The sequence below is a fragment of the Diadema setosum genome, chromosome 4 (assembly GCF_964275005.1).
Source record: "Diadema setosum chromosome 4, eeDiaSeto1, whole genome shotgun sequence".
Classification (NCBI taxonomy): Eukaryota; Metazoa; Echinodermata; class Echinoidea; order Diadematoida; family Diadematidae; genus Diadema; species Diadema setosum.
In genome coordinates, this window is record NC_092688.1 from 5,415,344 (window position 1) to 5,439,536 (window position 24,193).

At 37.4% G+C, this 24,193-nt stretch overlaps 1 protein-coding gene across 1 annotated transcript; it reads right to left on the reverse strand.

The window, feature by feature from the left end:
- Positions 1 to 1,662: 1,662 nt before the first annotated feature.
- On the reverse strand, positions 1,663 to 15,769 carry LOC140226783 (RPA-interacting protein B-like). The gene is made up of 7 exons (XM_072307209.1): positions 15,651 to 15,769; positions 13,201 to 13,386; positions 6,309 to 6,366; positions 5,594 to 5,705; positions 4,106 to 4,169; positions 2,816 to 2,953; positions 1,663 to 1,733 (listed from the first exon to the last, which is right to left on the reverse strand). Exons 1-7 carry the CDS (start codon positions 15,738 to 15,740, stop codon positions 1,704 to 1,706), a joined length of 678 nt encoding a protein of 225 aa, XP_072163310.1. The 5' UTR covers positions 15,741 to 15,769; the 3' UTR covers positions 1,663 to 1,703.
- Between the last annotated feature and the right edge of the window lie 8,424 nt (positions 15,770 to 24,193).

Here is a 24,193-nt window from a genome sequence, read left to right on the forward strand (position 1 = left end):
AGCAGTCACAGTTTCACAGAGGATTTGATGTCACTTGGGAGATATCCACCATAAAGTGTGGATGATTTGGAAATTTTGATTTCTTTCATTTATGTCTTTGAGGCTGAAGACAAATTTGTATAACACTTCTTCGAAATATTCTTCTGTTGTACATTTGTATAGATAGAGGCAAATTTCAAATGACAATAAAGGAGTACTTTTTCTTCAGATGAGTTGCAAAACAATGTCCTCTGATAAAAAGCTTGATCAGGTCCTCTGTAGGTACTGTCGACTGCATAGAGCTTGTGACATCGCATAATGAAGACTGTGAAACTTCTTTTATAGATATGAGGTAAGCAAGGCAACGCTTCCTGCTTATGCCACAGACTGATTTTTACGTTTACCTTGGCTGAGACTATGAAAGGCAGATTTACAGTCAGCCTTCATGCTCCCATGGGTTTTCATGCTACATGTCCCTTTAAGACGGCAGACATATTAAAGGGAATGTTGCTTCTGCAGGGGAACATCACGGTGGATCTGGCTGAGAAACAAACTCATTGACGAAACACTGACTGCTGATGCGGCGAAAATATAATTGCATTCAACTCATGTTTGCAGTGTAACCCTGATATGGCAGAGTTTGCCTGTTTGTCTTTAAACATAACTTGAGAAAATCTTTGGTTTCAACAGCACATGATAGGAAGTCCAAGGATTACTTTAACTCCTCACTGCCAGACACAAAAAACCAACGGAAGACAAGATTTTCCTCACATTATTCTCCAAAAACAAACCATCTCACAACAAAATTTGTTGTTACACTTTCAGGGTGGTCCACAACTTGAAATTTGAGCACGTTGCAAGCTCAGAATCAGAGAATATTGCAGAAATTGTATGTGAGCAGAGTGCACATCATGAGCACTCAGCTTATCTCTCTTTTTGCTGCTTCACATTCAATGTTCTCTCTCATGTTTTGCACACAAATATCTCAGTATACATTGTACCAGATAGTTTGATGTTTCTTATGTTTTGCACATGTTATTCACATGTGTGAATACATCTTATTTTGAGCTTGTTGCAAATTGTTTAGGATGTTGCACAACAAGTTGCTGGCTTTAGAGAATGTTGCACAAGAATTTGAAACCCGTCGTGGACCACCCTGCACTTTGGAAGGTTGCATAGGAGGGCTACAATCTTCAATGAATCTTGTCCTCTTAGTAACAAAGATGCAAATATTCTTTTTTTTTTCCTTTCATCTTTTCACTGTGACAAGAAATGTGTATTCTACAAAGATTTACATGGTACATTGCCAGCAATGCCTTTCCTTATATCTACTCTGTCTTTGCTTTAATAGTATCTACTCTTTGTTCTTACTCTACAAAATTATTTCTTGGCATGATGTAGTTAGTATCTGATGCAGAACAGTTGATAGTCATCAGCTGCTTCATGAAAAGATGAACAACTTATATCTTAGCTCTCCCTCTCACACTAAATGTATCTCTCTCTCTCTCTCTCTCTCCCTCCCTCAATCTATATGTTATGTTTTCTTTTCTTTCTATCTCTATCTATTCACCTTTCCAATATTCTTTTTCTCTCTCTTTAAATCTCTCCATCTAAATCTATAATATTTCTTTTTCTATTTCTCTCTATCTATTCACCTTTCCACTGTTTATCTCTCTCTCTGCCTCTGTCTATTCCATGGTGTTGTGTGGCTGCAAGCTGCAGGGTCATATCACAATGTGAAGGAAGCCACATTCCTGCAAAGATGAAACGAGGAGACATTAAATCCTGTCCTTTTCATACCGGAAAAAAACAAAACAAAACAAAACAAAGGAAAAGAGAATGCACACTGGAAAATATGAAGAAGCAATATTGTGCATATCCTTGAATTAAAAAGGGTGCATGCTTAATAGCAGGAGGGAATAGAACACCAAGTGAGGAAGAGGGTATTTGTGCATTTGTAGAGCTCTGTGTGTATTTTGCAACATTTGTTTTACATGTCAAACCCTCTGGTGCTTCATTTCCATCTGCAAGATTTTTTTTTTTCCCCCGAAAATAAGGATGTTGTGGCAGGCCAGGCTCTAAATGAATGCAATCTTCTGATGATATTCAAGGAAGAACCGCCTTCCCAACCGCAGTAGCCTATCCCCCCCCCCCCCCTGAAAAAAGGAAGAGGTTGTCCTGAAAACTTTTGACTGCTCTCACAGTAAAAGGTGTACCTTTATACCTTTACATCACTTTGATTATATATTATATCCATTTTTTGCATGCAACATTTCTTTTAAAATAAAATAAACATCAACTGGGCAATGTTTTTAACAAGCAGCTACTTCATTATGTACGAGACAAAATTGTTCCAAACTATCATAGATCTGTGACACAATATTGCAAATACCACGTGCTGAAGATTTCAAAACATAAAAAAAAACACCCCCATGATTTCGTGAAAGAGTCAAAAACTTGATTCTGCAGTTTTGCAAATTGCTGTTTTCTCTATTCCTTGTATTTGCATGCAATCATGCCAAATATATGAATAAAGAAAAACTAAGTTATGAATATGATAATGAATGCATTATCATTAATAGCATCACATCATTATTCTTATAACAATCAATACTGATGTGTGATTATATCATCATCATTATTGTTGTTATTGTTATTATCATTATTATTATTATCACTACTACTACTACTACTACTACTACTACTACTACTACTACTACTACTACTACTACTACTACTACTATACTTTAAGTATTGTAATCATCATTATCATTATTACTATCATTATTTCATCATAATTCTTATCATAATTATAACTGAAAGCACCTATACTTACTTTACATGACATGACAAGGTTGTGTGTTCCACCCAGATCTGTGATGGCAAAGCCTGGCTCTGAGGTACAGGATGCACTGTGCTCAGCAACGCCGATCTCAAGCGTCTCTTGAATGTTTTTCAGAGATAAACAGTCTTGCTGCAGAGATAATAAAACAAGGTATACCAAAAAAAAAAAAAAAAATTAGAGTGACATGTAAAATTATTTTCATGAAATGCTGAAAGTCAAAGTGACATAAAATGACAACAGTGTGAAAACATCATGCTCACATGTTTGTACAGGAATAATGTCTAATCTAACTGTAGTAGTTACTGTGCTTCAATAGAGAAAAGAGGCGTTCAGGGCATAAATATAAATTTATACAGTGTATGTGTATGTGTATGTGTATGTGTATGTGTATGTGTATGTGTATGTGTATGTGTATGGTATGTGTATGTGTATGTATGTGTGTATGTGTATGTAGTAGTATACATACATACATAATACATACATACATACATACATACATATGTGCACACAAACATATGGTCTGTTCCTTCTCTCCTGTCTTATTAGAAAATTCTGTAATAGTTATGACAGTCATCTCATTATCTGGGTTTCATTTCTCTGCACACTGCAAATCTCACAATACATATAATAAATTTCCTTATTTCATTATAGGAGTATAGGATGAGGGTTAAATGTTACTAAAAGGTGTTACAAAAGTGCTTGCCCAATTGTCCGGGGCAGGCGAAAATCAAAGTCAAGTATTTTGGAACAATGAGAAAAATGCTTGATCAAACTGGGCAGCAAAAAAGTTTTGAACCCACATCTTTACACTTACATGTGTACTCCCGCTGCAAACTCACAAAGTCAACCATACAGAAGCCCAAAGATAATTACATAACTGTTAAGTGATGAAACACACTAAAGATTTCATTACAGCAACTTTCCAACTTTTACATGAAAAAGCCCCAATGCCTTGCAATGCCAGCACTTGATCATTTGTTACTCGAATGTATTTAAGCGTGCAAACCATTGTGATTGTGTTTTACTGAGCCCTTGACTTACCCATAATTTTCTCTATCATCTTTTTTATTTTGGACTTTTTTTGGGGGTCGAGTAAAATTCATTTTCAGGCAAGTGTTCTGCAACGATTTGAAAATCTGCTTGCTTGACCAGGCAAGTGGCCAAAAAAAAAAAAAAAAAAAAATAATAATGTAGCACCCTGTAACTAGTGTGAAATAAATGTAATATTCTATCAATGTCCACAAATTTCTGCATAACATTTCACACCATTGTATATCTTACCTCTGTATCTATTCTCAACCCACACACACAAAACACGATCCCTTGATTCAACAGTAGTTCATTCCTATGAAAGAAAGATAAGAGAATGAAATGTCTTGTAAATTTACTGGTAAATAATGTGTATGCATATTACCAGAAAGAAGCTGAAGTGACAGACAACACATACGAATAGTCCTTTGCTTTATTAAAGGACAAGTTCACCTTCAAAAACATAAGGATTGAGAGAATGCAGCAATATCAGTAGAACACATCAGTAAAAGTTTGAGGAAAATTGGACAATCGTTGCAAAAGTTATGAATTTTTAAAATTTTTAAGTTGGAACCACTGGATGAGGAGACTACTAAGGCTTGTGATGTCATATGAGTACAACAGTATAAAGAAAATGTAAAGAAAATTCAACATATTTTCACTTTTTTTGCATAATAAAAGAGCACTTGACTTGCCTCTTTCTAAAGGCAATGGGAATAATATTATCCATAACATATGTCAGTAATGAGTCAAGGGAATGTGTACTTTCTTCAAAAGATGAAATTTTGTGAAATTCTCTTTATGTCTTCCTTATATTGTTGTACGCATGTGACATCATACACTGCAGTAGTCTTCTCATCCAGCGGTTACTGCTCAAAAACTTCAAAAATCTATAACTTTTGAACGGATTGTCTGATTTTCCTCAAACTTTCAATGATGTGTTCTACTAATATGGCTACATTCTCTCAATCCTTATGTTAATGAAGGTGAACTTGTCCTTTAAGAACAGAGACCTGTCAAATAAGGTTGAGCTATGAATTACACTCACTGTCTTGTCTAGTGTTAACAATACGTGGAGAATACAGGTTTAGAGTCAAAGAATTTTACAAGTCAGCGAGTAGAATACTAGTAGTGGTATCTTCAAATCCTGTGTTGTAATAATAGTGAGTTTCAGGTCTGCGATGCAAAGACTAAGACAACGCTAATAAGGCAAAAAATAATGTTGTGCACATGCACAGGACAGCTGTTTTCATTGTCCAACACGGGAGGCTGCAAGATCTTAGAATTTGTGTTGCAAGGTCACTATTATCAGTGTCCTGGCAACATGTATCTCTTGGTCACTAGTGTGGTACTTATCATTTGTAATGTATGTGATATTGCCACTACTGTCCTATTTTCAATATATAAACATTTCAATTTTGAGTCTGCTCACTATTGTTTCCTAGACATATATATTCTTGCACATCTCTGAAGACAGTTATGTACAGCATACTACATACTGCATAACCAAATAGGAAACCATATCAAATAATTGATTGACATTTGAGCTATTCAGAGTTACAAGTACTTATTGCTTTTGCGACTTATAAGTCACATCACGTAACTAGTACTTCCGTTTGTTAGTTGAATTGTTCATTTTTTTCACCTTTAATATGTAAAAGGAAAACAAATATGAGTATCAATAGGCATTGTATACTTTTTTTTGGGGGGGGGGGGAGGGGGGGGGGTAAGACAGCTTACCTCTTGCAGACTGGACACATGACAGCATCAGAGTGGAAGTGGCTGACAGCAGCTTGGAACTGGGCCTCCTCCAGTCTCAAGCTTGCCTCATACTCAGCAAGGATGTTTTGTTCTGCAGAGAGGTCAAGACAGAATGTACTACCTTCCTACTCTTTTGTCTCATGGATTTTGAGTTTGTCCAACCCAGTCCTCATTCTCCCGTCCTAATACTTTCTGGGGTTTATGTCATGGTACACATTAGAATTTGGGTAAAGTTACACAGCTGATACACACTTTCTCACAATCTGGCATTCAAGATATTACAAAATGAAGTGCAAGAGAGCTAAAAGCAGAGGTAGAGTATGCATGGCCTCTGTAAACTGGAATGGAGAGTTGTCTAGTGTATTGGATGACACGACTGTCAAGGTCTGGAGTAGTAAATGAATAAAACAACTTTGCTGGTATTCCACAAATAAGTGTCAAGTTTGAAAGAATGTTACTATTTTCCCTAATCTCTTCAATTTCTGTGTTCTGTTACAGTTGTACTTTAACTTCAACTATTCTAAAGTTTGACTCCTTTTCATGGCATTCAGCTCTGAGATGACATTCTAAAAATTGTAATACGAAGAACACAGTGCAAGGGTAAGTTACATAACTGTCAAAGCATGAAAATGACCATGGAGAAATGAGCCCATTATCTGAACAGCCAGGCTGGCATTAGTTGAACATGTCTCACCTTCTTTCATCAAATCTTCTTGCAGCGCTTCCATTAGATCAATCTCACCCTCAATCATCTGCAACAGAAAATGTTTGTGAAAATCATTCTAGCTTTCTGGAAATGCTTGTCATGTGACCAAAAGGTCATCAGTCCAAAGCCATAAAAGAAATGGCCATTTTTCCTTTCCTTTGCAAACAGTACATCTACAAATTGTGAAGTACAACTTCAAACTTGGAAGAAAGCAGTACACATGGGTTCTTGTGTTCTTCTCATTTCACAACCAAGCAAAATTGCACTATATTAAATGAAAGGGATGTACACAGCAAAGGTAATGCAATTGTATAGAGAAATAAAGATATAATTTCTTCAGAAATTATAGTAGAGCAGATAAGCTTTCAAAATCACGTGAATTGTGCAAAATTTGACTAAAGCATGAAACTTTCACCAGTGTTAGTACATACCATAAGATTTATTTTAAGATCGGGAGGTAAGTCTGATTTGACCTCTGATGACCTCCAGAGGTCAATGTACTTTAGATATCAGAAAATCGATGTTTTTAGACATTTGCAAATGATATATGTGGTTATGTTGCACTAAACATGCATTTATACCACAGAGAAATCATTTCCAGATTCAACAGAGCACTGACAGGTTTTTACCTTTGACCTCTGATGACCTCCAGAGGTCAATGAATTTAAATATCAAAATATCGATGTTTTTAGACATTTGTGAATGATATATGTGGTTATGATTCACTAAACAGGCATCTATACTTCAGGGAAACCATTTTCTGATTCCACAGAGCATTGACAGGTTTTAATCTTTGACCTCTGATGACCTTTGGAGGTCAATGACCTCAAAATATTATATTGATCTGTGATGTCATTGGTTAATGGTAACCATTGTTAAGATGTACAAAACAAGCATATCTGTCTTACAATGAAATTGTCTTCATATTCTAAAGAGCAGACAGGTTTCTACCTTTGACCTCTGATGACCTTGAGAGGTCAATGACCTCAGAATATCAGAATATTGAAGTATGACATCATTGGTGAAAGGTCAAACATGGTAAAGATGTACAAAACAAGCTATCTGTGTACAATGACATCGTCTTCATATTCCAAGGCACACAGACGAGTTTCTGCCTTTGACCTCTGATGATCTCGAGAGGTCAATGACCTCAAAGTATCAGAATAGTTTGGAATCATCAATGGTAAACATGATGATGTTTTAGAGAGCACTCATAGGCCCTGTTTATTAACGAGCCATTACCGTTCACCTATGCAAATCACACAAGGTCAAATACCTCGAATGAAATGTGAGGATGTTAATATTGATATTGCGATAGTTAATAGTTAATAATTGTTTATAATGTAGGGCTTACAAACCATGCATTTCTGTTACCAAAAAAGTGGCTACTCATTCCGCAGAACTTTTCAGGTAATTATCTAAGTCGGGTATGTGCACAGAGCAAGGGATGTCGATCTGTTTTCACGTGGGGGGGGGGGGAACTTGGAAAATATGTAAAAGCATAAGTTCATGGTGCAAAGGAATGAAGCGGAGGGGGAGGGGGAGGATGTGGGTGGGGGATTGGATTTTTGCAGGTTTAGACCTGAAATCAGTGATTCAGTGTAGCTCTTGTTTAATGTGTGCGTCATCACTTATACGGAAGTTGATGGGGTGTGGGCGCATCTCACCTACCCTCCTCCCAAAGACGAAGTTTTTTTTTTTTTTTTTTTTTAAGAATCTGATGCATACGTTTTGGGGAATATTTGGAAAATTATGGATCACCAAGGTGTACCAAGTCTATATGGATGGGAACCCAGCAAGCGCAGCGTTGGCGAGGGTAGGGTATTCCACTCCCATTCGACAGAGCTCTTGTATTTTGAGAAATGAGATTCAACGACCTGGCACACAGGCACTTTTGAAGGAATACCTCGAAATTCTATCAAAAAGGTGTAGTAAGTCAGCCATCTATGGAGGAAGACCAATCGACAGAAGGATGTGGGTGGAGGTATCCCCCTCCCACATTATGGAGCTTTTGCATTCTTTTGTTTGCAATTCAATGATCTCGTGCCACTCTTGGTTGAACTACCATTTTGAAAAAAAAAAGTCCATACCCAAATGTGTAGCCATAATCAATGCATGGAGGAGAGGTTGATACAGCGAGAGGAGGGTATGAAAGGGGCTGTCCCCCAATCCTTCCCATGCGAGGGAGCCTTTGCAGTAAGAATAGAAATGTAAAAAAAAAAAAAATCTAGTATACACATTTATGATGGAATATTTGGGAAATTATCAGTAAAAGGAGTGTACCAAATCTAAGGGTAGAAACCGAGGAGGGATCGTTAATTGAAAGATACACTACCCCCTCCAACAAGAGGGATTTTCTTTAATATGTCGGAACTGAAATTAAAGATCTAGTACATACTTTGTGATGATATAGAACAAAAAATGGGACAAAAGCACTGAGCGTATATGGAAGGGGACATAACGAAAGATAGTGTGGGGGAGGGGGTATGCAAAGGAGATTCTGCCTTTTAATCTGGTGCATACTATAGCTGAAATGTTCAGTGACAATTCATTTTCTGTCAAAAAAAGTGAAGAAAAAAAAATCTCAATCTCAGGAAATACTTGCAGGCAAAGTTTTATGTCCCCACCATTCCCCCTCCCATATTTTCTCGGGAGGCGGGGCAAATGCCTCTTGCCCTCCAAAATGAACAATCGTGCATATATAGGAAAGCCTTTTCATCTTTGGAATTCAAATAAAAATATCTCTTAAAAACATTTTTCATGAGAATAAGGGAAATTATCATTCCCCAAAGTATGTTATATCTGTGGAAGGAACCAAGCAGGGGGAAGGAGTCTATCGAAAGGAGATATCCCCTCTCACAGAAGGGAGATTCTGCATTTCAGAATTAAATCTTAACAATCCGATGCACACTTAAAGTGAAAAACTTGGGCAGTTTTCTGTCTAAAAAGCAAAAAACAAAAAACAACAAAAACTAACAACAACAAAACACAGTCCACATCTCAGAATTTAATGGGGTGGGGGTCAACTATCCCTGCCACCACCCCACCCCTCCTCCAAACTGATGCCCCGGTATGTGCATGTGTTTTATTCCACTTGTTGAAAAGAAGAGAGAGTTTTAAGAAACAATATTGTTCAGTGCACGGGTCGCTATCCCAGTCAAGTTAATTGTTTATCAATAAGGTGATTTCCTTCACCTGTATACCTTAAGATGATGTAGGCCTGGTATTTGCCTTGCACGTTATTACATCTATTTCTTTTTTAGTATTCTCGTTTATATTTTGATGTGAAAGTTGTTTACTTTGCCATGATTTTATTTGTACATAGAAAAAATAATCCAAGACTGAAAATGAAACTGATACAATATTTAATGATTGACATGATGCACATATTGTGTATTTCTATAGCAATAAAAGTGAGCAATTCAAAAGGCGTGTACTCATTTCACATGAACATTAGCGATGATCCTCTGACCCCTGGAGGATATTGAAAGATATGCATCAAAATGTAAGAATATTGATGTCTGGTCTCATTGGTTTGTAATGGCCAGCTGCTTATGAAATAATAATTATATTTAAAAAAATGCATTTTGTGTGTGTGTGTGTGTGTGTGTGTGTGTGTGTCCAAAATTGTATGCAGAGTATTCCACACACAGTTCAATTTTGACTTCCATCTAGGACAATGAGCGGTTACTTTTTTCTCAACTACACTGTAATATAAAAATCTATTGAAAAAACACGGTGGCGGCTGGGTCTAACACATTATCATTCCTTTTCGTTGGAGATCCATGCGGGATGGTCAAAACAAACATAAAAAATAGATATCTCAGACCTAATTGTTATAACAAAGCATCATATCCTCATATACCCAACCCAACCCTCTATGCCCAGACAATGTAAACCACCCCATGGACTTACTTGGAGCTTTAGAATATCCTTTGTCAACAGAGAGAGACATCCAAACCTTTGCAGTGCCGACTAAGATCTGCCATGGAACTGATTGGTATTGGCCCTGCATCATTGACAGCAAATCTCGTTTCCTATTCTCCTTCTTCTTCTTCTTCTTCTTCTTCTTCTTCATTATACTGTGTAATCTTGTAATATTCTGCCATGGAGCCTTTTCTTAATTGGTTAAAGAAGGTATCCAAAGAGCTATATGAAGCAAAAAACAACAAACAAATATGCAAAAACAAAAAGAGAGACATATGTATCTTTAATAACAGAGCTGAATATTGAGTATCTCTCTCCTGAAGTGTTTCAAAGAGATACAAGAGACAGTGGCCGAGAGTTGCCGCCACCTTTTTTGGGAGTAGGCCTACTTTGTGTTCTTGCAAATGATGCCTGACATTTTTGGTCATTTGCCCTTTTTGAAGAATGCAGAGTGCGGAGTGAATATTGTGGGGTTCTTGATGCAGAACATCATCGCTGAATTTGCCTGAGCTGTACTTTATTACAGGGATTGCCATTGTAGTTTTGTTTTATTTTGCTTTGTTTTGTTTTTCAAGTGTGGCTGTAACACTGCTTGTTTTGCATATGATGGTCATTGCAGCTAAAGAGTGCATATCTTCTCTGGATCATTCCAAACTTCATGATGTTTCACCTGGGTGAATGGATCCCAGATGATGCATGCATATTCCAGGACAGTCCTGAGCGGCATGGAGTAGCAAAACACCTGAACTTTATGATACTCGTATCTTCGTCTGGAGAGAGTCTTTGGTTGAAGTATAACCTTTTTAAGCTGCTGTGGCAATTTGATTCCAGCTGAGCCTCCTATTGGAACTCCAAAATATTTTGCACAATCCGCTTTCTCCATGGTTTGCCGTGAATGCTTATCTGTTCCCTGGGTAGGTCTCGGATGGCAATAGCTAGTTGCAATACACAGGATTGCTTCATGTGGAATGCATGTTGGGCCTCACAGTATGTTGAAGTTTTCAAGATGGTCCATGATGTCGCAGCTGTGGACTGTATACTCCAGGACCATGAGTCATTCATCGCAGTCATACTGTAACAACCCACCAGCTTCACACTGGCCAATACAGGCCCACCAGCTGGAAACTATGCAAATATTGCCCATGAGCTTGACACTTAGGCAAACCAGTCCCATAATGAGTCCGACAAATGGGGGAAAAGATCTATGAGACTTACACTGAATAGATTAAACACTCTGTATATCAGTCTCGTGGGCCTTGTTTTCCTCGAGTGTCGAGATAATGGCCATATTTGCCTATATTTGCTAGTCTACATAACTAACCCAAACATAACAGTTGTATTTGAGGTCACTGCCATCACTCAAGAAACTTAAGCTTATTTCTGAAGTAATTGACCTCTCACATTTCAGAGACCTGTTACTATAAACCAATGCTCTGTGGAATATGCATACATACTTTGATCAAAACATCAGTGCGTGATTTGTACATGATTAAGCATTTACGATTACACCAATGAAGCCAAACATCAATACAGGTAAGCCTACACGTGTGACCTCAGTGACCTCTCATTGTCCTGAGAGGTCAAAGTTGGATATAATGCACAGGCTAATGACCAATGTTCCATGGAATGACAAGATTCTTCTATTATAGCATAAATGATTGTACATCGGGTATTACAAAGTTGACCATTGACTATACATAGAATATCAATATTCTGATATTTTGAGGTCATTGACCTGTCACCTTCCTCAGAGGTCAAAGGTAGAGACACGTGAGTAATTTCTCTTGCTCTGTGGAATAGGAAAACAATTCAATTGTAATACAAATGAATATAACATCTAAATCATGTTTGTCATCAACCAATTGCACCAAATATCAATGTTCTGACATTTTGAGGTCATTGGCCTCATCATAGGTCATCTGAGGTCATCAGAGGTCAAAGGTAGAAATCTGACTCGAAAGGCTCAGTGGAACATTGAGGCAATTCCTCTTACAAAAATTAATTTTTAGTACATAATTATCGTGTTTCAATTATGAGTGACGCATTAAAATATCAATTTTCTGACATTTTGAGGTCATTGACCTCTAAAGGTCATCAGAGGTCAAAGATAGAAACCTGTCAGGGCTCTGTGGAACATAAAGACAATTTCACTGTGACAAAAATTAAGTTTTAGTACATCATTACTGTGTTTTATCATTAACCAATGATGCAAAATATCAACTTTCTGACATTTTGAGGTCATTGACCTCTGGAGGTCATCAGAGGTCAAGGGTAGAAACCTGTCAGGGCTCTGTGGAACATAAAGACAATTTCACTGTGACAAATATTAAGTTTTAGTACATCATTACTGTGTTTATCATTAACCAATGACGCAAAATATCAATTTTCTTAGATTTTGAGGTCATTGACCTCTAGAGGTCATCAGAGGTCAATTCAGACTTACCTCCCGATCTTAAAATTAATCTTATAGCATGTACTAACAATGGTGAAAGTTTCATGCTTTAGTCAAATTTTGCACAATTCTTCGGCTTATCTGCTCTACTATTATGATTGTACACTACAATGTGCATCTGTGGTATCTATACAAATTGGGTACAGGACTTAATATCTGTATTGGTCATTGAAATTGCCATACATTATACTAATATTCTAAGTTATTCTTTGCCCCTGGTTGCTTCTCAGTGTCAAAAAACTGCTCCAATTCCTCAAGTCTTCCAAGTTTGCTACATGTCCATACCACCAGCTATTGCTGCGATCAACATTAAAAGCACCCCAGTACAATCAGTCTGTAGTGCAGTAAGAGTGTACAGACTAACATTCTTCAAAAGGCATACTTGTACGACGCTCTGAGCATACCCCAATACAACAAACTTTCCCCCATTAATATGCCCCTGGACAATTGGTCAGCTACACTGTAGGCAGGGCATATCAAGTCTCAGTTACTGTTCCATACCCCAAATGTTGGGTCCTCCTCCCTAAGCAGCTTCCATTCCTCCTCCATGAGCTGGGGCACAAAGGAGCCAGGACTGCTGATGTTGCCGATGCGACTGCAGGCCCGAGGTGTGGCAGGGGAGGTGGGGCACCCTCGGAACTTCTGCAAGAGGCTCTCTCGGCTTCCCCTCAACCTTTCAAAGCATCTCTGTGTCAAGTTGAATATATGTAGAACATGAACCTACAAGTGTAATATTCTTAATGGGTTGTAAAATGCTATCATCAATGACGATGTGCCCATTGTGCCTTGTAAACACCCAGATCGGTAGCAATGACCAACCACGTAAAGTCTAGAAACACAACAATCGCCAATATAAAATATGCCATGCTATCATCAGTAATGATCAATTAGTCAAACACAGACTCCAACTCCAAGATTAATCTCAACAGATTACAATTCAATCAGGTCAAATTTAGTCTACAAGTTTATACTAAGCATACACAACTAGCTATCTGTCTGTCTACAGTCTTTCCAGGCCTTAACTTTCTTTGATTGAACATCATTCATGAGACTTAAGAATAGATTTAGCTAATGTGTTTAATGACATGAGAAGTCTAAACTTAATTTACACTTTACAGTTTATGTAAGCTGACCAGAATCTGACCGCTTAAAGGGAAGATAAACCCCAAGAGCAATGTCGACTGAGTGAAAGCAGCAGTAGTAGTAGAACGCATCAGTGAAAGTTTGAGGAAAATCGCACAATCGATGCAAAAGTTATGAATTTTTAAAGTCTTGATGTTGGAACCGCTGGATGAGGAGACTACTAGAGGTTTAACTATACACAGCCCAGTCGCCGCTGTACATACGTAGCGCGAAAGGGCTGTACCAACGAAGCTCCAAACACGAAGAGGGTCCAACGATCGCATGCGATCGGATTGAATTTTGATACTTTAGATCATTTTTTTGTCACTTCAAACTCATCTGACGAACAAAATGATAATGAGACTTCATATCTATGCTATGAATATTGAAATTTAGATTTAATAACTTACCTAAAATGATGGTTATATGCAGCATGTGTGAACGGTTCACGAACGGTACATCGTCTTTCACGCCAGGCCATTTCCAATATCCGGGACGTCACATGATCTGAATGCCCTTTCAAAAGGTCGCGCTGTCGACCGTGCTGCTACACCAACACTCAAGCAGCGCATCGCACGCACGCAAAAGATTTCCGCAGAGATCAAGGCGCCATTTTGAATTCTGCAACGATGAACCCTGACGGTGTTAGGGAATCCGCCAGAAAGTATTATTTTTGGTTCCACGGACTTATCATGAGGGCTCTCAATGGACTTACGAACCTTCTGTAATACAAGCATGCACTTAAGGTGAGTAACGTTTGGTAACGTGTACATTGTTTATAAAGAACGTATGAATTTTCATAAGTTTTGTAGTTGTGTTGTGGTTCCCCACTTTGTAGGTGCCCGCTCATTGGTCAGACGCTGTATTCGCGTAGCGTATTAACAGCGTCTGGTCGGGCTACTAGAGGTTATGACGTATGAGTGGATAACAATACCAAGAGAATATAAAGAAAATTCTGCAAAAATCCATTTTTCATGAAAATTACAAATTCCATCAACTTGATATTGACATATGTTAAGGGTAGCAATTATTCCCCCTGCTTTCTGAAAGCGGTTGGTCCATTGCTCTTTCATAATTCTAGAAAAGTGAATTTTTGTTGAATTTCCTTTATATTTTCTTTGTATTGTTGTCCACTCATACGTCATATCCTCTAGTAGTCTCCTCATCCAGCGGTTCCAACACCAAAACTTTAAAAATTCATAACTTTTGCATCGATTGTCTGATTTTCCTCAAACTTTCACTGATGTGTTCTACATACTAATGTTGCTGCTTTCACTCAATCCACATTGCATTGTTTTTTGGGTTTACCTTCCCTTTAAGCTTCTGCAAATATTTACTAAAATAACTCATACAAATACTCACTGAATACAGGACCACAGAAATGCACCACAGCATACCTTCTTTGACTTTGGCACAGTCAACATGATCAAATGCTATGTCATGTGTTCATTACCCATTGCATTGGCATTTGCCATTCCATTGCCTCGCATTGCACTGCACCATCATCGTGCACTGCGGGACTGGCGGCACCCGGCACCCATTCTCAAGTTGTTGGTGGTCAAAATCAAATTATGTAAAATTTATGTTTAGTTATTGTAGACCACCTGTGGCAAGTCGGCATTCGCATTCAACCCCACTGTACATTTTATAATTATGGCAAGTAATTTATTAGTAACTAAATTAGTCGAAGCAACAATACTTTGAATACATGGGACTATAAACGAGCATTACACGGAGAATGAATGGCAGGCAGGCAGGGTTCGTAACTGCCGATAAGGAGTAAGCTCCTTGCTTGGTTTTGCTCGCAAATCGAATTGTTTCACACTAACCTTTCTGTATGTTTCTTTCCATGTAGAAGGGGATCCCCTCTTGTATAGATTTCGACGCCCTGAATTTGGAGTGGTGGACATGTCTGACATTTAACGTCACACAACGACCTAAAAAGTACAAATTTGCCGCTTGTCAAGTCCGTGATTGATCCACCTTGGACTGTGTGTACTGTGCCTATGCTACACACATACACTAACCTACACAGAAACACTAGCAGCTCTTTCCTAGTCTATTGTTTTATATTATGTTAAAAATTAATCTGCCAAAATGCGCCATCTCCTCTAAAAATCATTAATATTAATTAAAATAAATTGCCGTAATATTTTCCAAAATGGTATAAGGAGAAAATTTGTGGCATATTATTTTATGACTATTTATTTGTCGAAATATTCTGGAACGTGGAACGCCCAGGCGAGAGGGGAAAATTAGGATCTTGTGCGGACTCATCGGTAACCAGTCGCTCAGAAAACCACGTCTTGCTATGTCTGGCCATCAACAAAATACATTTCCAGCTCGGCAAATGGATATCGAAGGTAAGAATGTCTCCAGACGACCGCTCGTGTGATAATTTAGCATGAAATTTGCAAGTAATTCTGGAATTAAAGCATGTTGTGACTCAACCTCTCTCTATCAATGTCTATCTACTGTCGTGATATTGTGCAGCGCTCGAACGAAAAGTCACATAGCAGAGAAAACCTACGTACGAGTACGACTACGTAAACGAGTAACATCTCCCTGCAGCTGCCTGCAAGGCAAGACTTGCTCCCCATTTGCATGCACACATATTGTCAATATGGTGCTGGCTGCCTGGGCCGGGCTGAATACAGTTAAATCTAACGTTACGTCTCTCTGCTCTTATGATGCATGTATATGCCCTTGCCTTTGCTCAACAAGTTTGCATGTAATAATTGAATTGACAGTAAACATTAGGCGGCTGAAGAGATGGCATTGTTATGGGAATCACACACATTCAATCGCCTAGACACACAGACAGTCGACACTGGCACTGCACTGCTCTGTCTCATGCTCGTAGAACTGAGAAGAAGTCTAGTTGTAGAATGTCGACATTGTCGTGTTAGTCTTTTAGTTGGATTTGAAACATTATCTTTGTACTTCACTTGTTAAGTTGTACTTATCGCTTTGTACATTTACTCTTAATTACACAGTCTCTTTCACTTTGTAATAGTTGTTCGGGTTTATAGTGGGGGACATTCCCATGGCCAAGAAACTCTTTCCAGATTTGGGGTGCTAGTGGCAGTGCTGTTTTGCACCAGGTGTGTAAATTCCAGTTTTATGGCATGAAATTTAATCTTTTTTTAGCTCACAGTAATAATATGTGTAAACCTCTCACTGTCTTTCTTTGGTCATGTCATCTCTTTAAATCCTAAAAATGATGAATTTTCTTGTCAAAATCAATAGTTCTTGTTCTTTCAGCAGTGAACAATTGTCTTTTATTCGATCTGCACGAAGCGAAGAAACCCCACAACGATCACAGCCAGTTTTTCTATGGTATCTTTAAAATGATATTTTTCCTGTTTTTGTCAACTTGCACCAATTCAAGTCTATTGCTGAAGATCTATTATAGGCCTACAGTGTGGTTGAGGTTTGTTGCTTAATGTGATGTTTTTGTGTGTGTGTGTGTGTGTGTGAGGGGTATGTGCATATTCCCTACGTATATTTCTCTTTCCTTCTTTCATTTTTGAAGTGCATTATCTTTCTTTTTCCTTCCTAGAAGTTTCTTTCCGACTTTTCTCTATTTCCTTTTCAGTGACATTTTCTTATTTGTTCTGTTTCTTTCCATCTGCATTTATTTTCCTTTCCAATGTATCTTTTTCTTACCACATCCTTATATTAATAAGTATCTTTTTCTTTCCTTTTCATACACACCCACGCACACACACAATTTTCTTCTCTGTAAACAGTTTCATCTTTTCTTTAATTTTCAAACCATCTCTCTTTCCTTTCAATTGATTTTTATTTTCACTTTCTTTCCTTTCAATTTATTTTTATTTTCACACTTTCCTCTCTTCTTTTTGAACCCATCTGTTTAGTTCTTTCTTTCTCCCCTATATTCTTTTCTGTTTCATTTTAAGGATTCTTTCTATCCCCAAAATGTATTATGTAATTTCTTATTTTTGTCTTGTAAGTTAGCAGTTGTGTCTTTGTTTTCATGGATTTTCTTTTCTCCCCTTTTCCCATTCTTTCTCTTTATCCACTTCCCCTGTCTGTTCTCTCCTCTCTGTCCCCCCTTTCTCTTTCTGCTAATTTCTAATCAACGATGACCATGATTCACCATTTTTTTTTTCAAGATCGGTGTAAAATCAAATTTCTCACATTCTTGATTCATTCAAACACACACAACACACACACACACACACACAACACAGAACAACAACAAACCTCAATCAACAATGAACCTAAATTTAGCCAGTGGAAAAAGTGTCTAAAAGTTCCATATATTGCAAACTTTTATACACATACAATATGTTCATGTACAACCAGTGAAATATGTTGTGTGTCATATAGTGTACAAATTTGTATTGAGTTGTCTAAGTGCTGCACCTCACAAGACAGGAAATACCTTGGCCATAATCTACTGTATTAAGAGTTACATACATGTAATTACAGCATGTCTCATTCCTCAGTTGCACTTGTTTTGGACCCTCAAGTCTCACAAGGTAAATTCAGGACTAATGGTCATGAAAGGACTTGTAAGCAAGCAAAGTATACAGTATGTTGTAGTGTGAATGCATGATGATGAGCCATAATCTCACGTACAGGTATCATAAAAAAAGTAGTGAAAGTGTCAGCAGCACACAATTCATTGTGTAGTGTGCACTCTTCTATTTGGTTTGCTGAAAATGCATGGAGCTGCAGACATGTAAAGTGCTGCTTTAGTACACAAGATTTAGCACAAAAAAAAAAGATAAAAAAAATGGGGGAGGGCAATACAGTATAATGTGACCCCCCTAAAAAAGAACCACAACAACAACAAACAAACAAACAAACAAACAAACAAACAGAAAAGAAAAACCAGGGACCTGTTGTTACCCACTTAAAGATATCTTTGTGGCATCATCAAAATAAAAATCATTATTTCATATATTGATGCTGATATGGAAAAATAACAGAAAGTCCACAAATCTTACAATCATTTAAAAGAGAGCGTTCAAGTGTGTACATGTATGTGTTAAATAACTTCTAATGGATGATACAGCTTTGATGTACTAGTGTATTGTCTGTTACAATTGACATTGTATCAAGTGCACTTATACAATTGTACATGTATAAGAATGTCTACTGAAAGTACATTGTACAAATCATAGCATTCAGAAGTATGAGATGTTATGGTGGTCAAAAATTCACTATGATGTCCATGTTTTCAAGAGCACAATATACTGTAGGTGTCTAACCTTGGATATAAATCAAGTGTGATTGTCGATACCCCAAAATTTTACACATATGTAAGTCATTTGATTGTACTGTATGTTTAGATTACTTTTAACGTGTACAGTCGTACTTACACAACCTTAGATTTAGTACAAGTGAAGCTAAGTATGAATAATGACATATATTTCTGCCAGTGGTTCAGTCATTGGCACAATTCTGTCTGTCTGGAATTTCAGTGAAAGTGTTTTTTTATGCATGTATGGACAGGTCCTTGCACTGTCAGTATTTATGCTGGGTGTGTTACTGTACTGATGGAGAGGGGGAAAAAATTGTGATGATTTTGCTTCTCGTGATACTGCACTTGAAAATTTCAGTCCTCAGTACAAAGTTTTAGCTTCCAAGCTTTCAATCAAATAGTAATTGTCAAACACGAAGGCAAATTTATGTAGGAGATCAATCCAAAATAAATGTGCCAACATGTATGCCATATGTTGCAGGGCTGGAGAAATGTACCACATTGATTTGTCCCTCATGTACAATATGTGCAGATGTACATGTACATGGTAACCTGGAGTGAAAGATATCCCACTACAAATGTATGTGTGATACTGCAATTAGTAGGACAGATGATTCTGACAGTTACTGCTCGTGAGAATACACTTAGAGTACACTTGCACAAACACAGACACACATCACATCACATCACACCATATTTTTGTTTACTTGTTTATTTTTTGCCAAAGCTGACCAAGACAACGTATTGGGGTAAGATATCAGGATAGACTCTTTGACAATGAAATGCCTGTTGCATGAAAGGGAGAGTAGTAATGGAAGGCATCACCAAACCACATCCGTCATAATTCACTTACTGGCAAGACAAGCAACAGTCATAAAAAAAAAATAAATAATTAATTAATTAATGCCTCTAGGGACAAAGTCTTGTTGAGCAGCCATGAAGGAATTTATGTCTTCTGTCATGGTAACTAAAACCTCAAACATTTTTTTTTTTCTTTTCAAAATTGTTCAAAACTGCTTGTATGGTTTTGTCCCTAGTTCAAGTGTTCATTCTTACTTCAGCTCAGATTTCATTTTTTTTAATATATGAATATAGCTTCTTAAAATACTTAGTGTACAAGATGAGACTGTTGCATTACTGCACCAATGAATGTTTGTGTTCTACACAGAAACTTCGTGTATGAGGTACGTACAGTAGTCTCTGCATAATCAGACCATAGTGCTTGATTGGGTACTGCCTTTAATTGACATACAAATTGATTTTTTTTTTTTTTTTTTCGATGTGTGCTATTTTTACGAGATCATCAGGTAGGCATTTCAGTTTAAGCAGGTAGAAATTTCCGAACAAGCTTCACGTTTTCTCATTGTTTTCCGTAGGGAGTCTGTAAAATATGTGTAAATATAAATTCTGAAGAAATTGTAATGTGCCAAGAGCCATACGGGGCTGTGGTTTATGTTTTAATCACATGTTGAATGTGCTGGAGTGAATAATCAGTTTGCCGCATCACTAGGAGTAGACGTATGTATTTGTAGCCCTACAATACTGTACATGCCAAATACAAAGCCTTGTAGTTTACTTGCACCACCACCACGGACACATTGCCCAAACTACATACAGTGGCATACTAATCACTACAGGTGTCTAGCCAGCTCTCTAGAATACTGAAAAAGCTTTCTTTGCATTGTTCATGAAAAAAAAAATGAACTGACTAAATGATCAACATTAAAGGACAAGTTCACCTTGATTAACATAAGGATTGAAAGAATGTAGCAATATTAGTAGAACACATCATTGAAAGTTTGAGGAAAATCAGACAATCCGTTCAAAAGTTATGAATTTTTGAAGTTTTTGTGCAGTCACCGCTGGATGAGAAGACTATTTCAGTGTATGATGTCACATGCGTACAACAATATAAGGAAAATATAAGGAGAATTTCACAAAATTTCATCTTTTGAAAAAAGTACACATTCCCTTGACTCGTTACTGACATATGTTATGGGTAATATTATTCCCATTGCCTTTAGAAAGAGGCAAGTCAAGTGCTCTTTTATTATTTGAAAAAAGTGAAAATATGTTGAATTTTCTTTACATTTTCTTTGTACTGTTGTACTCATATGACATCATGAGCCTTAGTAGTCTCCTCATCCAGCGGTTCCAACACAAAATTGTTTTAAATTCATAACTTTTGCATCGATTGCCCAATTTTCCTCAAACTTTCACTGATGTGTTCTACTAACATTGCTGCATTCTCTCAATCCTTACGTTTATGAAGGTGAACTTGTCCTTTAAGGGCAACAGATTTTATGGCTGCATGCAAGATTTGCGATTTCAAGTTGCATTTTATGGTGATATGACGTGTCCGACATACATTCATCAATGGCGAATTATCACTATCCTTGGTCATCAACAGCAGTTGGTCATCAACAAGGTACAGTGAAACATAATTTCTTGAGGTTTGTGTGTTTGTTTTTTTTTTCCTTTAAACCATTGCAAGAGAAACTGGGGGTTTCTGCGAAGGCTATTATAAAACTTTAAACAAGCTATCAAGCTATGTATCATGCATATATACTGTAATGTGGTACAGATAGATCTAGATGCATAATTAGTGTGTGGTAGCTGTGACATGAACAAAAGACACTCTGGCTAATTCTGTACTCCGCTTAATCTGGTAAGAAATGCCCTGCCTGACATTACCCTTATTGTGAGACTGAAAGTTAGATGACAATGGATGGTTGATAGAGACTTGGCATTGCAATGTTAAGGGCAACTCAACTAGCATTCAGTACTCTTTCTTTACATTCCACACCAAGTTTTTATCTGACCACATGCAGTGTACAGGGTACCATACACAAATAGCCTACACAAGTCAGACTTGGCATGAGGTTCAGATGTACACTAATTCCTGGTTTCATTAGTGTCCAATTACTATGTGTGCATCTATGTGAGTAGAATAGAAAGTAGCTAGCATGCAGTAAAGTGAATGTGTTGCTATGGGTGTGAGTGGGGGAGGAGTGGAGGGAGTAATCTTGGCCTAACCCTTTCCATGCTAGGGACTTTGGACAGTGAGTACAATGCTATGGTGTTTTCTGTGCCAGTCAACACACAAGAGGGTTTAAATACCAGGCTATATGTAATTAGACACTACTGACAGTGGCCAGTTAATGCAGCAAAACAAAATTTGAGCCAAAACAGGAAAAGGAAGAAGAGAAAGTGTCAAGATATTATTCCGGGTTGAAAAGTGAAATGTCTTCCAAAAACTACTTTTCACACACAGGCATTTGCCTTTTCAGCATTTCTGCAGTTTAACTATATATGGGCATGTAAATAAGACCAACAACTTAATAACTACAGTGCAAATTTCACAGAATATGAACTTACCAATCATTTTCAGAGGTTAGAAAGTTTTTTTTTTCTTGATATTGTGATGGTTATGTTCTTGCATGAGCTGCATGGCAAACTTGTCTATTTATGACCACACCCATTTCAGTTATTGAAAGTCAAAGTCAAAATTACAGTCATAATGCCATCCATGTACTTGCCAGAGTTTGCTCAGGCACCATACATACATGTACACTGTACGTCACATCAGTGACTGAGGGAGAAAAAGATAACCCCTTTACAAGAAAAAAACAAAACAACTATCTTTGTTATCTAGACATATTTCCCACCTTTGAGATGATATTGACCACCCAGCTCAAAACTCACAAAAGGGAGGCCAAAACGAATTGTCACTTTTCAACTTGTGGTTTAAAAATTGTAAGCTCTGAGCTTTAAAATGATATATATATTATTATAACTTGTTAGTAATGTGCCATCCTGACCCATTAAAAAAGTGATTGAAATAAGGGAGAGTTTTAAGGAGGTACAGCTTCATAGAAAAGGCAGAAAAGATGAAGATTGGGGTCGTTCAAGCATGTTGTATGGAAGTACAGTGTATCAATGAAAATCACAGTAATAGTAGTGCGAAAACCTGTGGAGTTATAAGGCTCTGATCCAGGAATGGAGTGGCAAACATCACACAAACTTTTACATGTATTAGATTAAGTAGCACTTTGCCTTTTTTTTTTTTTCAGTTGTCCTCCGAGTATTTCCAGTGCAGAGTTGGCTAAAATGGACATTATTGTATTGTACAATATGTAATAGCACATTAAATTTACATTCAAAGTCAATACATGAAAAAAAAAAAAAATGTTTTACATCCATGTATAATTGTAAAGTTTTACTTCCATAAAAAAAAAAAAAACAGTCATAGTTTCTCCGTAATTGATGCAAAGAAATTGACTTCCTACCTCCAGTACATGCAATTTTATATCTAGACTTGTGGTTTCAGAAATGGCTAATGGTGGTCCACGAGGGGGTTTCAGCATGTCGCTGCAACATGCTCAAATTCTTGTGCAACATCCTCGACTCTTGTGCAACATCCTCAAACAGCCATCAACATGCTATGCAACATCCTCAAAAATTTTTTGATAAGCTCAAAATAAAATGTATTCAAACATTTGAAACATAAGAAACATCAAACTACCTGGTACTTATGTGTGTGCATGAAAGAAATGAAAGAGAACATTGAATGTAAGCAGCACAAAGAAAGATGAGGTGCGAAATATTGCGTACTACATGTTCATGATATGCGCTCCGTGCACATATAATTTCTGCAATACTCTCAAATTTTGAGCTTGCAACATGCTCAAATTTCAAGTTGTGGACCACCCTCCCCCCCCCCCCCCCCCCATTCAATCCCATAGCATGCATGTAGATTTGGTCTGAGCTCAGTGCAAGGCTGGTCAGTGATTCAGTTAACATGTGATCAGCGTGCAATAAGCAGCTACAAAATTTGTAGTGATTCCAATTCTGACTCATTAATGCAGGGAACATTTCACTGCCTTTTTTCCACATGAACATCTATACCTGACTGTCAGAATACAATGCTAGCTGTGAGTACAAATTTAGCTTTGCAGCCTTGTCTGTCAACATGTAGGTCATTTTACCATTTAAAGGCTTGACCTGCTCAAGCTCTGTTTGAATACTTTGCTGAGTTCCATACCTTTCATTGTCATTTTCCAGCTTGGATCAAAGACTGATCAGCTGTAAACAAATGAATTATTTGGAGTCAAAAGTAATAAATATTTTCCTTAT

Excerpts from the sequence above, each read along its gene's own strand:
- LOC140226783 (XM_072307209.1), bottom strand. The coding sequence starts at position 15,740 with ATGTCAGACATGTCCACCACTCCAAATTCAGGGCGTCGAAATCTATAC. Across the intron at positions 13,387-15,650 it reads GGAAAGAAACATACAGAAAG|AGATGCTTTGAAAGGTTGAG; the intron begins GTTAGTGTGAAA and ends AACTTGACACAG. Across the intron at positions 5,706-6,308 it reads AGAAGATTTGATGAAAGAAG|AACAAAACATCCTTGCTGAG; the intron begins GTGAGACATGTT and ends ACCTCTCTGCAG.